The sequence below is a fragment of the Chanos chanos genome, chromosome 2, assembly GCF_902362185.1.
Source record: "Chanos chanos chromosome 2, fChaCha1.1, whole genome shotgun sequence".
Classification (NCBI taxonomy): Eukaryota; Metazoa; Chordata; class Actinopteri; order Gonorynchiformes; family Chanidae; genus Chanos; species Chanos chanos.
In genome coordinates, this window is record NC_044496.1 from 57,585,166 (window position 1) to 57,603,616 (window position 18,451).

Consider the following 18,451-nt stretch of genomic DNA (forward strand, 5'->3'; position numbering starts at 1 on the left):
TCAGGGTATAAAACGTTAAGTCTCTCGAAAGGGGTGATGTTGGGTTCAGTCGCTGATTATCTCTCATTTCGACATCCCTCACTTTTCTTATCATTTAAATCTTAAACCTTGTTTATGCTTGAGGGCCAGAAACATGCATCAGGACCAAACTGAGCCGAGGCAGGAAAGAACAGCGGTGCCTTGTTTGGTCTGAACCGAACGCTTCTCAGTATCCGGGCTTTCTAGTGCAATAAGGGAATCCAAACAAATGTTACATCTCGACGATAAAGTTCAGAAGGAAAAAAGCTATGTGTGTACCGTTTTTCTGAAATCTCTGATAAACAGAGGAAGACGAATAAATGAGCCATTCTAATCTGAAAGTAGTGGGTCACAGTCTTTCGTGGAAAGACAGAGCAAAGACGGGGGCAAAACAGGAAATTTACTGTGAGAAGCAAAAAGCAGCAGTCTGCTTGTCTACTGAATGCAAGTAAAGCCAACGGGGTCTCTATAATGCTACCTCTTTCCTCAGCCTTATTATACACACACACATACACACACACGCAAACACACACACATACACACACATACAAAACTAATTGTTTTTCTTCAGTTGAGGAAACAGCAGCGCAGTATTCAGTTTATGTCTCCTTACTTTGTTAATATGACATGAAAAGTGAAATTTTGTTTCAAATGTGACGGGTTTGACATATTGTGAAACGTTTTGGCAGGTATCCGCTTGGCCAGTTGGACACCATCTGTCCTGTAACTGCGTGTGATTGCCAGCAGCTGTGTGGTGTGAACTTGTTTTCACACGGTGTCAAACACTATGTCAACGCGATAATTCACCATCACATCCAATCTTATCAAGAGCCTCCTCTCCGCCACAGCAAGCGCTCGCGAACATTCCCACAGAGACCGAAGCTTTATAGCATTCCCAAATTGATTCCACAGAGGCAGACATAGGCTACATCAACCCCGGAAAAGAGAATATTTTATATACTTATATGCATAGATTCTCTGTCATTCCCTTAAGGCTGTCTGGTTGTTATAACGTCCTCAATTTGTACACCCAATTTTCACTGACAGGAAAATGTTACCTTCACTGCAATGTTTGGTTGATGTTGAGGAATGATAAACAGTTCTTCGATTACCTGACGTGCCCTGGCAGTTATTCCATTTCCCGTTTGGCCCTTAGGGAAAAGGAGAACCTCCGAGTTTAGACATGTCGCGAGCGTGATGATCAAGGACTGGAAAGGATTTGCAAAGAGACTGAGATCCTTTTCCTTAGTAAACATGAAATCTCTCTGGGCCAAGATTTCTACACAGATTAGCTCCCTTCATTAACAAGCAAAATGTAGATTACTGCAATCCTCCGTTAGAGCTGGGTATTATTTTTGTATTATTTATACTGGCTAATCTGTAGCAATGTCTTTGCTTCTCCAAATGAATTGAATTTAATCTCTCTTTTCCGGTGGATTAACAATCTAACCTGATTATTTAAATTAGCGAACCATAATGTCCTTCAAATTCTTAATTCGCTCCTTCCATAAATTTTGTCAGAAACCTTTGTATTTATGAAAACTATATAAAAAAAACTATACATTACGCAAAAACGTGTTACAATAGAACTGATGTGCACATTATGTTATTTTATCCTATCACATGTCGAGTTACATTACAGATTTTAAAACTGCTGCTCGATCCAAGTTTGCCACTTATGGTGCTAAGCACAGGTTGCACGTAAGGTTTTGGCTATGCTGTAGTGACAGGACCAGAGCGATACTTCGATCTCCAGTAACGTAATGATCTGCTTTTCCTGGTATACTGGTAACTTTGCCTTTCTTGCTTCCAGCCATGCCCATCCACCTATAAAACGGTCAACTCGGTGCCATTGAGCTGAAGGCGCAATGAGGGTCGCACTGCAAAACTGGTGAATTGCTCCATCTAGTGGAAGACAAGCGCACTGCCTGGCTTCCGCTGAAGTGGCTACGTCTAATTAGGCTACTCTCGTTTATGAATAATGACTCTTAAACAGGAACTGTAAAATACATAGTGAAATATGAATCATGTCCCAATGCATTTACGCTAAGTGACTTATAATAGGTTCATTTAGGACCATACGTGACCTCCTAGTTTGACTCAATAATGACGTCAGTTAATTGGCGTAGTCAGTTCTTCGGTGTGACCTGCATGTGAGTATTTGGGCTCTGATTGTCCGCTCCGGGCCGTAAAAGTGTGATTGACTTCTGAAAAACAGTAATAATCTTTCATCAGTAATCGATATGAGTATGTGCCCTCTTTTCCACCTAGAGCACAATCCCATTAATTAGAGCGCGCTAATCGTTAAACCGAGATTGGTTTGATAACTAAACGGAAGCAGTCAGCGTTTGATGTTTAAAATCGACATGTTTATCACGACCAGGCTATAAACAGTAGATACGGAGGATTCAGGAGAAAATGAAGCTATCGCCCAGTACTAAATGTGGTGTGTTTTGACGCAAACACGTTACTGTTTAAATCTGTTTTGACGCAAACACATTTACACAGTAACATATAGGTTACTACGTAAAACAACCCTTATTGACGTCTAGATTCCCTGACCCCCCTCCCCCACCCAAAATTAAGATCGCATCTTTTAGGACAAAACTTTGAAGAGTAATGACCACAGGGTTACTAAATAATGACGTCTCACTGAAGTTTAATTCAACATTCATCGTAAGTAGGTACTCATCACCCTGAAGTTCATATTTTACGAGACACTACAGAAAACTAAAAACGAAAAAAACAAAACAAAAATAAAACAAAAAAAAACTCATTAGTGCCACCTTACAAGTAATTTTCACAAGTGTTAAAATGATGCATCTGACAACCTTATTTACATGGTCAGACAGGACATGGAACAAAAAATACCTGTCATTTCTGCAGTTAATTATTTATTATCTCAGTAATGATTGGCTAAAGAAATCTGAGAGAGCTCACAGGAATTCTAGTATTGTATGACCTTCTTTATCATAAACTGTTGTATGTTGGGGTGAGAACATAGGCAAAGTAATACAATCTTTATTGTCCACAATAATTTCAGCAGAAGTTAGTCTTCCGCCTCCTGGCTGTCACTGTGTATGCGGAGAGAGATGTTCTGCCTTACAGGTCCAACAAAAAGACCGTCCGACTGATACAATGTGGCATCATTGCTCAAGGGCATGTTGGCAGCGGCAGAGAGCCTTTCGCAGATTTTCTCGCGGTTAGTACATTTTCCCTGTTTAGGCCTATTGGGACTCAAAACACATGACACGCCGATCGCGGGTCCAGTCTCGTTACTTTTACATTACTGTCGCACCGCAATAATAAACAACTGATTTACGATTAATAGTACAAAAATATACGGGCATAATACATTTGTGTTTAATAGCATTAGTAAGGGACGGTTGCTACGAAGTTCTTTTCCATAGGAGTCGTGACCGTTAAACTCCGTGTGATGAAACGAGTGAGAATGATGTCTTCGACGTGTCGCTCTTGGTTACCCGGGCAGAGAGAGGTGGACCAGGGTTCGCTGTCTGACAACGTTCTGTTGAGAGTTTCACATTCAACTTTACAATGATCTCATGCATTCATGCAAGAAATACAGAGAAATATATGTGAACCAGCAGCTGAAAGAAATCAAACCAAAGCCATACTGACTAATGTTCTCCTTTTCTGTTTGACAACGGGAACGGCAAAAAAACAAAACAAACAAAAAAATATATAAACTCGTCCGAGTAGTATGGATTTGAGTTCAAATCCGCGCATAGTCGATATCTGTTCTCTGAAGTCTCTTCCGCAGCACATGAGGGGAGAAGCAGTGTCCTGTCAGCCATTGTGACACAACATGGCTGCCGTCCTCTCCGTGTGTTGGCAAACTTTTCCCGCGCATGGAAAAATGGGCACGATTTGGCACTGCTCTCACCTCTGGGCTCAGAGTGTCCTAAAATGTCCCCTCTGAACACATACATACACATGCAATACGCAAACAAAATTAATCATTAGATTAGGTTGTATATTTATATAGATTTATACATATATATATATAAATTCATATATTTTCAGGAATGTTAATCTGTTGTTTGTTTTAACATACAAAATAACTTTTCATATGACACAAATAACCAACATAATAAAAACAATTCAGAGTCTCTTTTCTTTTCTTTAGAAAAAAATCCCATAATAAAAATAGGTTTTATTTGTTTTTGTTTTTTTTATTTTACAATATATTTTCTTTTGCCCTTATTAGGCAAACAGTCCCTTCTGTTTCCTTTTGTGTGGGGTGGGGCAGGCTGGGGGGGGGGGGCGGGGTTTATTATAACGGACACTTTACGCAGCCGCACTCCACGGTGGTCTCCATCTCCTCGGAGAACGTGGAGCCGTCGGAGCATTTGAAGCTGACTTTCCGTCTCCGGCTCTTGGTGGGTGCGCAGCAGAGGCCAGCGTGGCAGGCGCGGGGGCATTCGACGCGAGGTATCTTACTGGTGGAGGTGCACGTCTTGTGTCCCAGGTGACGTTTCAGCAGCTCTCTGATCATCTCCCCCTGACAGGTCAGCTCTGCGGAGTCAGTGAGGAGAGCGTTACATGTCACGGTTTTCCATTCCCATTCCCGTTTATTCATTTAGCAGATGCTTTTATCCAAAGTGACTTCCAAGACAGGCAGAAGATAAACCAAGCATGCAGTCATGTCTGTGGTATAAGTGCCACTGCTAAGTTCAGTATTAGACCCGATACAAATGCAAGAAAAGATGAAGGAGGTAAGAGAGTGAAGGTAGAGACAGAGCTAACAGGCTGGGGCTTCAACACAAATTTAATACAAACCCTTAGCTCCTACTCATAGTCCCCCAAAGGGCAGGCACATGCTGATAAAAGAAGGGCCCTTTCAAGTCACTCATTTAAACGACTGGTTTGTGACTCGTGCAGTCTTTGTTTTTGTCTGAACCTGTCACTTTTTCGGCGGTAACAGACAGAACTGACGGGGAAGCCACAGACGCCTGTGTCTCACCTGTGGCACAGGTAGGGCCTGAGTACCCAGGCTGGCAGTGACACGCGGGTTCACCGCTCTCCGTCACCCGGCACTCGCCGTGCACACACGTGTGACCTTTACACGCCGCGGGCTCCTCCCTCCGGTCACAGTACGTTCCAGAGTAACCCTCCGCGCACTGACAGCTGTAGGACGAGCCTTTGGGTACGCAGAGACCGTGGACACACCTGGAGAGCGGAGAGACACAGTCAACACTACGTCTAAAATGGGCTCAAAGACATCTGTTTCCTGATTGGCAGTGTCCAATGTCCTAGTGCTTGCTTAAGAGCCTAAGGGAATTGAACCTATGTAAACACTCAATACATATATACATGTATTTTTCACTGCATTATTTCTCAGTGTGATAACTGGCAGTAAATGTCTGCTGTTTCTTATCTGAGCAGAACACTCTGCATGAAATGGAGCAAAGTATGGAGCCCGTTGAACAGTTTTCAATTATGTTACACACAGACACACACACACACACACACAAAAATAATGTATACATTTTCTAACATTCTGTATACTGTTTTTCAGAACCCTATTCTCAGGCAATGGGTTGGACCCTGTACCTGCTGGTCTGGCAGGGACTTGGTGAAGTCTTCTGCTCACACAGTGGGCCATTCTGATTGGCTGTGCACTCGCAGGTCACGCCCGCTTCTCCTCGCTGACGACACGTGCCCTGGGCACAGACGCTGCAGGAGTGGCACCCGGGCAGGATGCCCTCTGCCCCGCTTCGGACGCCTCCTAAATCCTGCATCTCCCCGTTTATCCTCACGTTATGAATACAGCCATTAAAGGACTGGGAGGGGCGGTCTGGACCTGGCCGCAGACCAGCAGCACCGATCAGGGCTGGCACTCCTGTCAATCAAACACATGCGCACACAGACACATGCACACGCGCGCACACACACACACACACACACACACACACATGCGCACACAGACACATGCACACGCGCACACACACACACACACACACACACACGTTATGGATGACGAATGCGCAGGATGAGCTCTGAGCTCTGAGCAACATAGTGTGTGAATACAGATTGTGTGTGTGACCATGGTCTAATGTTGTCTTTGTCAGTCTGTGTGTATGTGTGTGGTGTGTGTGTGTGTGTGCGTGTGTGTGTGTGTGTGCACGTGTTTGTATGTGTGTGTGTTTGTGTGTCTGTGTGTACGTGTGTGTATGCAAAAACATAGTGTCTCACCCCCGATGTAGAGCTGGGTGTTGTGGTCCATGGAGGGCTGGCGTGGCAGTTTGCCCAGACTCTTGGGGGCTTCTTTATCCACCACCAGACTCAGAGTGTGGTTCTGAATCAGCAGCTCCACTGTGTGGAAGCGTCCGTCATTTACAGACTCCACACTGACAGAGAGAGAGAGAGAGAGAGCGAGACCCCAAAACTGAATTAATCTCAGCAATTTTTACAAAAATAAATCTCATCCATTTTAGTTTGAGGGTTTGACTGAGGGACCCAGAGTTATTACATGGAAATTCATTTTAATTACAAAGAAAAGAGGGGAAGAGGGAGAGAACAGGTTGTTAATATCACTGTCCAGTGGAGCTGGTTTATTTCTGTCTCACTGCTGTGTTGCCCTTTGGCTGTATGATGTATGCGCTTTCATTCTGAGGCTGCAGAAATGAGAGGCTTATTACCAACTCTGCAGTTCCTGACTTATTCTGTGTCAGGTGAGCTTTAGCTTTTGTTTGGCTCTGACGAGGGGGGGCAGGCAGAGAACAGCTTTTTTTGGCCGCGAGGCTGAGTTGTCGCGCTAGTTTGAGCCCTGACATGTGTAGAAAGGCCCCCGGAGAGACCCCGACATGGCCCACATCCCAAACCTCCCTCGGCCCGGCCCGGCCCGGCCCCCCCCAAACGCAACAGCTCTACGGTCTGGGTCAGTTCAGGAGACCCCTTCCTCTCCTCAGACTCATGTTTAAACCAAAGCACGCTGACGCTGCAAACTAACGGAGTATGACAACGCTCTCTGGATGGCTTGGTGGTTGAAACGATTTGGGTTGGTTCCCGTCTGCTGTTATAAAGGGCCTGCTCCTGCTCCGGTTCCCACACTGCTGAGCCCAGAACAGCCCGTTCCGATTTTGGCTCCAGCGCTGGGCCGGGCGATTGTTTGTCATCTGCGGGAGAGTGTGAGTCAGTGTTTGGGGTCACGACCCTGTGAGAGAGCAGGTAAGAGGTTGGGTCAACGTGTGGAACGTCATGTCCTCTGCTGTCGAGATTACGACTCGGCCACAGACAGCAAGAGACAGTGGTTTGGCAGTGAGGTTTTCAGAGAGTGAGAGAGAGAGAGAGAGAGAGGCAGAGAGAGAGAGACAGAGAGAGAGAGAGAGAGAGAGAGAGAAAGAGAGGGAGAGAGAGTGAGAGAGAGAGAGAGGGAGAGAGAGAGAGAGAGAGAGAGAGAGAGAGGCAGAGAGGGAGGGAGAGAGAGAGAGAGAGAGGCAGAGAGAGAGACAGAGAGAGAGAGAGAGGGAGGGAGAGAGAGTGAGAGAGAGAGAGACAGAGAGAGAAAGAGAGAGGGAGGGAGAGAGAGAGAGAGAGAGGGAGAGAGAGGGAGAGAGAGAGAGAGAGAGAGAGAGAGGGGGGAGTTCAGGGAGAATGGGAGGTGAAGTGGAGTGTGGCTTGCTCTCCATACACTCTGCTTCTGACTTCTGTGCACAAAACAAAAACTCTTTTTGTCTTTGACTCAGGAAAAGAGAGAGAGAGAGAGAGAGAGAGAGAGAGAAATAACACAGAACAAGTAAGTAAGCTACTCTTTTTCAGTGTGGTTCAGATGAGAGTTCAAGAAAAGGTCCAAAAACAACTCCCTGTCATAAGTGTCAAAATCCCGTGAATAAATATGAAGGAAACACTGAAAGATCAAGTCACTTGATAATCGAATTAACAGCCAACGTGAATGGGGTGTGAATGGTGCAAAGCAGCCCGCTGTCTCTGGGGGAAATATTGATTCTCACCCGTTTGGACTTACATCTCCCTCTCTCCCTCTCACTGCTACTGATCCTTTCTGGTCAAAACTCTGTCCAACACGCAAAACACACACACACACACACACACGGAGCCAAAACCGACAAAACCCATCAACTACCGAAAGTGGTGCTAACAGGTTAGCATTATAACGTACTGGCAGCTTGATTTGCGGTCACCCGAGTCGTACTGAGGCTGGCTTCCACAGACGTTTTCCGTTTGCCAAAGTGCTGAGCTTACAGGTACGCGAGCAGATCCCGTGTCGTCGGGTACACAGCTCAGCTCTTGGCCGCGGTTTCAGCGAGGTCTTGGCGAAAACAAAGACCCAACACAGACGCATGTGTGGTTTGCATTATGGGCCAGTAATTCAATTCCTATTTCAAAACAGGCTTTTTGCAACCAACATAACGGTCTGTTTGCAAGACCCCCAAACGTCTGCCGGGCCGACCATTTGATACAGAAATACCACCGTGGAAGTCCGACTTTATTGCAATTTAATGACATTTTCATCCAATGTCTCTGGCTTTGACAGCTGTCTTTCATTAGAGGCTGCCTGAAGCCCACATCCGAGTTGGGGAGGGAAAGAGGGGGTGTCTTTTCGGGGAAAAAGGGGGAAAAGGTTACAGCATTTATGAGAGAAAATAATAACAGACACGTATCGATATTTTTAAGAATGAAAGACACCTTCATTGTGATTCTAACCCTTTCGATGGGTCAAGATAGCTGTAAGGCAAACAGTGGCTGTCCCACGGTGCTTCAGCACATGCTCTGACACCAGGTCACCACTGAGGGGCAGCAGAGATCATTTATGCCTCAAGGTGTCTCGTCAAAACTGGCAGCTCCTGCCAATATTGGCCTTTTTGGTCTGTACTTTGACAGGCAGAAATTTTCCAGAGGCTGTGATATTTTTTTAAAGGGTGGCAGGGGGGTGGAGGGAGAGTGTGTGTGTGTGTGTGTGTGTGTGCGTGTGGGGTGACAAGCGTCTTTGATGTCTTGCTAGCCTGCGTATTAGCTTGGAGCTGCCCGTTTCAGAGCTCAATAAAAACAAACAGAGACTCGTCGCAGGTTTCAGGAGCCTCGTGTCCCACGCGCACCGAGGGGGTGGGGGTGGGGGGGTGGGGTTGGGGTGTGGGGGGAGTCAATTTCCTGTCGGCCGAAAATAAAATACTCTGTTTTTCCCACAGCAAACCACACCATGAGCGACACATACACAGAGTTAGGAACAATTACCGGTGCCTTCATCTCGGCAACGTTATCTAGATCGGCGAACCTGCAGGCGTATTTACATTTCCAAATTCAATTACCCCAGCACTATCATTCGCTTACAGCGCAGCCCCAGCGAACCAATTTAAACTGATGTTAGGCAGGCAGCCCTGTTGCCATAACGGACTTCCAGATGTAACCTCAATAACGCCTCTTTGGAAAGCGCTTGGCAAAACTACAGGATTGTTTAGTGCTCGGAGACGCAGGGAGGAGGGCTGAGCGTATCAGACCCACAGCGGGCCCGCGCTCCAAACCAGCGCCGCGATCCGCTTTCTGGGATCCAAACTGCAGCGGTGTCCTTCAGAGGAGTTGACTTGGCAAAGCGGGGTGCACCCACCGCAAAGGTCTCATGTCACATGTCCTCCTTTTAGAGGGCAGAGCGAGCGCCAGTGCCCAAAAAAGTCGACCCACTGACCTCTCCGTCACACAGGGGTGGAGTGGCCACAGGGCCCCAGAGACTTTGGGCACAGTGACAGAGAGTGTCTGTCAGCACCTGTCTTCTGCTCCCAGACATCATCTCTGTGCCCAGAACCAACCTCACCCACATCTGCCAACAGCCCTCTCTCCTCGGGCATGGCTTCTCTTGGCACCGTCTCATCCCTCAACCTCCAGAAAAAAAAAAAACAAAAAACAACGAAAAAAAAAAAACCCCTCTTATTTTCCTTCAACCTGCCCCCTTTCCCCCTTTTTCTTTTTTTGGAGAGTTATTGCTTAGCAATAGAAAGGAAAACAACTCTCAGAAGAAAGAGGGAAGGAAAAAAAAAAAAGAAAACCACAGGCCAACCCTGACCCCCCCTTCACCTGGGCCTGCGTGTGTGTTTCTTTAAACGAAACTGACGTGACAAACCCTAGCTGTTTGCTGAGTGGGCTTTGGGTGTGGTGCACAATGATGGGAACTCTGGGCTGACTGGGAGCAGAGCAGAGTGGTGGTGGTGGTAGAAAGGCAGGGCACCAGCTCTGACATTCTCCTTCAATTTCCTGTGACGTCTCAACAAACCGCTGTTCCCCTGAATCACCTCCCACGCCGCTGCTTCAGCTAATACAGAGATTAGCATGGCATTTGAGAAAGGGCAGAGTATTAACAAGCCATACAGACCTGAGCATTCATCTTATGTTAATGAGACATTAGTGCTAGTAAAAAGACTTGCCTCTGTTCTTCTCTCTCTCTCTCTCTCTCTCTCTCTCTCCCTCTCTCTCGCGTGTAGCATGCATCTCTGTCTTTTCTTTCTTTCCCTCTGAGAAGGCAGGATTGCTCTGCAGAGGTGAGAGTCCTTTATTCTCCATCAGGTCTTTACTGTGTTGTCCCTCTCCAGGGCCTTATCTGTCTTTCTTTTTTTGTCGTTTATTTTTTATTTTTCCACAGGAATACTTCCCTTGTTTCTTTATCAGTTTTTTTTTCTTTTTCCGTCATTTCCTCTTCTCACCCCATCGTCTCTCTCTCCCTCTCTCTCTCTCTCTCCCCCCCCTCTCTCTGTCTCTCTCTCTCTCTCTCTCTCTTTCTCTGCCTCATGTGACAGTAGTGACAAGAGACCCCCCCCACCCCCCCAAACTGACTTCATAATTCAAGCCCGTCCCGTGTAAAACCGCGTCCCCACTGAGTGTCAGTGAACCATACGGAGCTGAGGAGCACATAGAGCACAGTCACTGCTCCTTCAGAGAGTCCCGCTCCACAGCCAGAGAGGACGCAGCCGACAGGAGCGGGCGAGGCAGTTCACACACGTCCGTGCCTCACGGGGCAGGATGGGGCGGGGTAAGAGTCAAACAGCAGGCTTTTGGTTGAGCCTTGTCAGCTCCTGTTCCACACAGTTAGCACTAAACCAATGTGCAGACCTGAGGATCGGACTGGCCAGATCTGGGCTGTTCTGATCTGGGCTGCTCTGATCTGGGCTGTTCTGAACTGGGCTGTTCTGAACTGGGCTGCTCTGATCTGGGCTGTTCTGAACTGGGCTGTTCGGAGCTGGGCTGTTCTGATCTGGGCTGTTCTGAACTGGGCTGTTCTGAACTGGGCTGTTCTGATCTGGGCTGTTCTGTGCGGCGTCATGGGCCTGATCAGAGTAATGGAGAGAGACAAGAGGAAAAGTTCTGCTCCGTGCTCTCTCACTCACCTCCGTCAGAGAATATCTCAAACATCTAACCAGAGTTCAACAGTGCGCAGGGACATCTCCAAAGCCGCATGCCAGAACGTCACAGTCTCCAAAAATAAAAGGGGGTGGGGGGGGGGGGGTGTATATCCACAGCAAAGAGACTCTGCTGTGATACATCAAAGCAGGATTTGAAGAAATCAAGAAACCGTCCAACAGTATGGAAAAAAAAAGTTTGTGAAGATTGATCTCAAATTATAGCTCCAGGCAAAGGGTTATGCCAGCGGAGATGTTCTCTCTTTCTTTTTTTTTTTTCTTTTTTCATTCAGAAGGAGAATGTGGTGCAAATGTAGAGAGGAAAAATCTGTTTCTTTACAGAGACAAATATTTATAAGTGTGTGTTAACAGTGTGTATAAAGAGAGGAGGTCAGACAAAAAATGTTGTGAGAACGTTAGAATACCAGCCGTGATAATGTCTAAACTACTACTACACACACACGCACGCACACACACACACACACACACGCGCACACACGCACACACACACGCACACACACACGCGCACACACACACACACACATGCACACACACACATGCACACACACATGCACACACACACGCACACACACACACGCACGCACACACACACGCACGCACACACAGAAAATGGAATCTTTGGATGAAATGTTATTGTTCTGCACTGTAGCCCTATGACAGAGCGATCGATTAGCCTCTTGCCTTTGGCAGAAGTTTAAGACTCTCCTTTTGCAGTGAGATGGAAAGACAGAGTCTAGATCAATACGAAACTCATCTGGCCGGCTCTGTGAACCCCACTCCTGTCTGCTCCTATCTGCTCCTGTCTGCTCCTGTCTGCGCCTTTCATCAGGTGGCACTCAGAGGTCCTAACACACCAGACAGAGCTCTTAACACACTAGACAGAGCACTTAACACACCAGACAGAGCCCCTAACACACCAGACAGAGCTCCTAACACACCAGACAGAGCCCCTGACACACCAGACAGAGCCCTTAACACACCAGACAGAGCCCAGAGCCCTTAACACACCAGACAGAGCCCAGAGCCCCTAACACACCAGTGTGTGACACAGCTCTTCTCCCTCATCTGTGTCGGGCTGCCGTACGCCACAACCAGAGTCCAGATTGGTGTTCAGGCTGGTGTCCAGGTTGGTGTTCAGGCTGTCTGCAAAGGTCTGACTGGAGGAGGATGGGAACCGGTGTTTTGTGAATCAAAAGACTCTGGAACACCCAGAGAACTTTCACACTGAGCTCTCTCTCCCCCAGCACACACACACACACACACACACACACACACACAGACAGACAGACCGGATCAAGAGACAGCATGGCCACTGTGACCTGTGGCAGGAGAGTGGAGCTGGTTCAGAGCGTTTGTGGGGGCTCTACAGAGGGCTGCAGAGCATGTGGGAAGTGTTTGAGTCTTAGCCTAAGGCACACACACACACACACACACACACACACACACACACGTAGGTAATGTAAACTGGTTTCAGTGGTTTTATGGCGTGCTACGGTTTTAGGGAGATTAGCCATCCCTTGGATGAGGGGTAAAAGAGTTTGCCACATCGTGTGTTTTGCTCTGAGCTGTTGTGAACTGGGTGCGGGGGGTCCCCTTTGAAAAGCCAAACTCTTTTAAACAAGTGAGTCTGTGAGCTTGTCCTGGATTAACTCCACATGACAGAGCAATGTGCTTCATGTCAAAGACATTATTGGAATCTGGACAGAGCTTGGCTCTATATATGACTGTGTGTGTGTCTGTGTGTGTGTGTGTGTGTGTGTGTGTGTGTGTGTGTGTGCGCATTCTAACCTGTACACCGTGGTGGGGGGGTATTTGCCAATGTCGTATATCAAGCGAATGTGTCCCTGATACAATTCCAATGCCAGTGGGTCATGATCCTCCTTATATAGCAGAATTCCATTGTCCTTATCAGTGGCCATCTACAGAGAGTGAGAGAGAGAGAGAGAGATGACACAACACAACACAACACAACACAACACAACACAACGCAACACAACACAACACAACACAACACAACACAACACAACACAACACAACACAAACACAACACAGAAGCAGAATGGTTATCAGGTTTTTGAGATGTTTGAAAACGAGCTGCCTATGGACTAAGATCTTCCAGCATGTGTTTCGTGAATAAGGAGACGTGAGGAGACTGGGTCTGTACGGGGAGGGTAAGCTGCTCTCCCTGTTAAAACGAGACACAGCGGACTTCTCTCGGACTCGGGGACCGGGGCAGAGACAGATGAGTGATTGGGGTGGACTGAGAGAGAGAAAAATCCAAGTGCTGGTCATCAATCACAAAAACATTTCAAAACACAGCCGGAGCTCTGAGAGTTCCTACTCACTTCAAACCCTCAATCTGTGACTGCCTGGTCTGAATGAACCGTCACGAGAGCTGTAATATGCAATAATAATTTTCACTATTAGCAGCTCCGTGGCGTTAGACGTTTAGCAGGTCCTGAATCACCTTTAATAAAGCTGAGAAAGTCTGCAGATGTTCTCATACAGACGTAACACTCAGCGCCCGCGTTCTCATACCCCGCGCAGAGATAAAGAACCGGGCTTCTATTTTTAATTCTCCGTCCTTTAATTAACGTCATCCCGTCCTCTCTCAGACCAGGCTCGCGTGTAGCAGAGACCCGATTGGACGGTGACGCACGGCTCCTGATTGCACTGATAAGAGTCCAGCTCTGCTTCCATTAGCGTTATGTATATGTCCTGTGAGGACCCATTACTCATGTCGCCGGACAGACAGTGACACTGGAATAATAGGCGTATGCCGGAGCGGGCTCTGACCGAACCCGCGTGGTGAGCAGTGCCCGCCGGCAGACGTTTATGACAAAGATTGCCCCCCTGTCAAACATGAGCTGCGTTATTTTAATGTTAAACATTCTGGTAAAGTTGCAGGAGAAAACGTTAGATCTTAGCTGAAGAGCGGGGACAGCGAACACGTGTCTAGAAACCAGTGTGGTCCTCGAATCGAGAGCAAATGCATGTTCAGTCTAAACAGTCGGGTCGTCAGGGGGATATTTTGGGTTCAGGTTGCCGTGAAGAGTCTGGAGGGTTTTTTTGTTTATCAGACTATGGGCTGCGGTGACGTGGAGATGGTTGGTCGAGAAACGGTTTACTGGTCGAAACTCGATTTGGATGTTTAGTCCTTTGCGGTTGGATTGTTTCATGAATAGCAGACGTTCTGCTGTGACACATTCACAGACGGAGGGACAGATTTCGGGAGGGGTCGTGTTGTCATACCTGTAGAGATATGTGAGTGGAGGGTCGGATTTTGGCACTGGACAGCTTCACATAGGCCTCCTTCCCCAGGAAATGGACCGTGATCATTTTATGGCACTTGTTTCCGAAGAAACCGGGCAGACACCGACACACAGGCTCCCCCTCCACCACTACACACTGAGCCCCGTTCTGACAATCTGATTGGTCACATGGACTCGTCTGCAGGAGGATCATGGGAGGAGGGTTCTCGCAAAATAAACCACTGGGAAACATGAGGAAGTATGGAGAGAGAGAGAAAGAGGGAGACAGAGAGAGAGAGAGAGAGAGAGAGAGAGAGAGAGAGAGAGAGAGAGAGAGAGAGCAAAAATTAATCTTTTCAGTTTTAGATGGAGAGCTTAAATGAGACATCTGCATGGGCAGCTATTACGCTCAAATTCATTTTAATTAGTTTCTGCTTGATCTAATTTCTGAAGCCGTCCTTTTATTAAACAGCCTTTGCTCTTTATTTCTGTAAAGACGAAAAAATCGTACTTTGAAACAACCGTCTGTGAAGTAGATTCAGGTCACAGTACATAACAGATGAAGAAGATACATGGCAATCTAACATCAGAAGGCAATTATGTCCTCCTGCAGTCTGGAGAGCAGCTATTCCTCATCTGACTGATGGCTGGGAGGACATACACACACTCACACACACACACACAGACTCACACACACACACACACACACACACACACACACACACACACACGCACACACACACACAGACACACACACTCACACACACACACACACACACACACACACACACACACAGTCACACAAGCACACACACACACACACACTCACACAAGCACACACACACACACAGACTCACACACACACACACACACACACACACACACACACACACACACACACACACACTCACACACACACACACACACACACACACACTCACACACACACACACAGATACACACACACACACACACACACACTCACACACACACACACACACACACACACACACACACACACACTCACACACACACACAGACATCTGACTGATGGCTAGGGGGATACACCAGGCTGCATCTCACAGACAGTGATGTGTAGAATCAGCCTGCTGCTCACTGACAGAGAGTGTGTGAGTTTCCTCTCCTCTTCAAACACACACACACACACTCACACACGCACACACGCACGCATGCATGCACATGCGCGCTCACACACACACACACCCAGACTCTGCGGAGCTACAGATGGCTCTTTATTACACAGTGCAGGACCGTCTCATCTGGGCCGTCTGAGCCCAGCACACCAGATGAATCTCCATGTGGCTAATTATAGCACTGTAAGTGTGAGGCTGCCCTGTGCTTCTGTCTGTGTGTGTGTGTGTGTGTGTGTGTGTGTGTGTGTGTGTGAGAGCGCACGTGTGTATGCGTGCGTGCATGTGTATGTGTGTGTGTGTGTGTGTGTGTGTGTGTGTGTATTTATCTCTTTCTTTGTGCATGTATTTTTCTCTTTCTGTGTGTGTGTGTGTGTGTGTGTGTATAACTGTATTTTGAGACCCATATGTCCTAACAAAGATAGGAAAATGTGAGAAAACCACCTAAGTGAGGAAATGTTGCCAACACTTACTTTTTCCACACCTATTATTAAGAACAGGGCATCTGTTCTTTTGTAAATCTCGTAGCTATAGTTCTGGTAAGGTTAGACTTACCAGTCTCTAAACCGCACTGTGTGCGTGTGTGCGTGTGTCTCTAACCTGAATCCCTGTTTGCAGACACAGGTGTAGCCATTGATGGCGTCCACACACTCGGCGCCGTGCTGACATTTGTTCTCCAGGCAGTCGTTGTAGTCCTGCTCGCAGTGCTGGCCCACGTAACCGGGTAAACACTCACATCTGAGAGGACAAACAGCACAGAACACACCTGACACCACACTCTACTCCACGCACACGCTCTCCATTGATTAATTTAACACACGCTTCCATCCTTATAAAGAACCAAGGTGACACCCAACATGGGGCTCGAACCCATGACCCTGAGAGTAAGAGTCTCATGCCAACTGAGCTAGCTGGGCCCACACGCACGCACGCACGCACACACTCTCTCTCTCTCTCTCTCTCTCTCTCTCTCTCTCTCGCTCTCTCTCAGTGCTTATGATGAGAAAGAGAAATTACAACTTACAAATGTCCATTAAACTAGTCAACAATCCCAAGATCAAACAATTTCTCATTTCTCAATCAAATGTGTTGAACCCAGGCTTGAGTCAAAATAGGCAACTGGCTACCAGGGCACTGTTCCAATTCTCCTCAAAGCCTCCTCTCCCTGTTACCTTGCGCTCTTAATTAAGATAAATGGTCATTCTGATGAAGGCTCTGTATGGTGTTTATGTGCTGTTTGTTGCAAAAGGAGAAGGTTAAAGGAACCATGTAAGAGAACTGGGGCATGACCCGGCCATTCCAATATATCAGATAACTTAAAAAACTGTAAATGAATCTTTAAAAAAATCTGTTTTATGAAATACATGGTTGTTTGAATGTGCTGAGAAGACTCGGGCTTTGATAATGCATTTCCAAAATGCCCCTTTCACCGAGTGACCCTGATCTGGAGTCTGTTAAACCATTTACACTGGCCTCTCCTTTGAACTACGACCTTTCACATCGGAGAGCTCCTACTGGAGGATCCACTCACCTGTAGCCTTTAGTGAGCGGGATGCATTTGGAGTCATGCTGGCAGGGGTCAAAACCGGGTAGGCAGGGTTCGATGACCTCCTCACACAGGTCTCCTGAGACAGAGAGAAAGAGAGAGAGAGAGAGACAGAGACAACACGCAGCCTGTCAGACTCCTTAACATCTGTCTTCACACGCTAAGGACGGTGATTAGCACATGCTAAAGCTGTCAAAACCATGACTGTCAGAATATGGCAGGCAATGTCATGGCCACTGCATTCATGAGCCGTTTGTTAGTTAAAACACAGCAGTGTGTGTGTGTGTGTGTGTGTGTGTGTGTGAGATGACTCCCCTAGGCACCGTTGTGCCTTTCACCCTTTCCCACACATCTCTGTCTGTTCCTGTTTTCACGCCGTGTGGTGCAGCATTGCCCCCCCCCCCTCACGTACTGTTGGGGTCAATGTGGGTGCAGCCGGGGCCCAGCTGAAGGCCCTAAATCACTGCCTGTCCACCTCTCAATACAGCCTCTGTCCACAGCGTCCACCTGCCTCGCCGTATCCGGGCCCAGGCTCCGCCAGCGCCAGGGCCAGCCGCCGCACACATGCCTGTCTGCCGCGGCCCGGCGCTCCGCTCCAGCACTTCCTCTCCGAGAGGGTTTTCCAGGACAATGTCAGCACAGAGCAGGGCTGCACCCCCCCCTCTGCCCAGGCCCTGTGTGTGTGTGTGTGTGTGTGTGTGTGTGTGTGTGCGTGCGCACGTGCCCCTCCTCCTGCTGCGGCTGCCAGACCCATTTCCTGTGCCGTCTGCAGCAGGAGTGTGGATCAGGCCCAACAGATCGGCAGGTGGCACAGAACGATAACGCCAAGGCTGAGGGCAGTCTGTGGTTCTCTACGGCTCTGATGTCATTTCCTCCTCTACACGCGTACACCTCTCTCAGTCTCGACGGGGCTTTCTCTTTTTTTTCCTTTTTCTTTACAGTATGTTGTGGAGTGAGCTCTGAGGAGACTTTATGTTGGCCCGTGTGAGGTGCCAAAACCCCCCCCCCCCCAAAAAAAACGAGAGAGACATTGTCATGTGCTTTAAGGGGCCAAAGGCACACATGTGCATTAAAGACAAGCAGAGGAAGACAGAGCGAACC

At 47.6% G+C, this 18,451-nt stretch overlaps 1 protein-coding gene across 1 annotated transcript in view; it reads right to left on the reverse strand.

Moving 5' to 3' along the window:
* Nucleotides 1-4,312: 4,312 nt before the first annotated feature.
* The window catches only part of slit3 (slit homolog 3 (Drosophila)), a 155,004-nt gene continuing 140,865 nt past the window's right edge, over nt 4,313-18,451 (reverse strand). The window contains exons 29-36 of the mRNA XM_030765593.1: nt 17,336-17,429; nt 16,405-16,542; nt 14,655-14,895; nt 13,191-13,321; nt 6,235-6,389; nt 5,593-5,881; nt 5,003-5,208; nt 4,313-4,554 (exon numbers count right to left, since the gene is read on the reverse strand). Coding sequence (XP_030621453.1) covers nt 4,313-4,554; nt 5,003-5,208; nt 5,593-5,881; nt 6,235-6,389; nt 13,191-13,321; nt 14,655-14,895; nt 16,405-16,542; nt 17,336-17,429 — 1,496 coding nt within the window. The remainder of the gene's footprint in view (nt 4,555-5,002; nt 5,209-5,592; nt 5,882-6,234; nt 6,390-13,190; nt 13,322-14,654; nt 14,896-16,404; nt 16,543-17,335; nt 17,430-18,451) is intronic.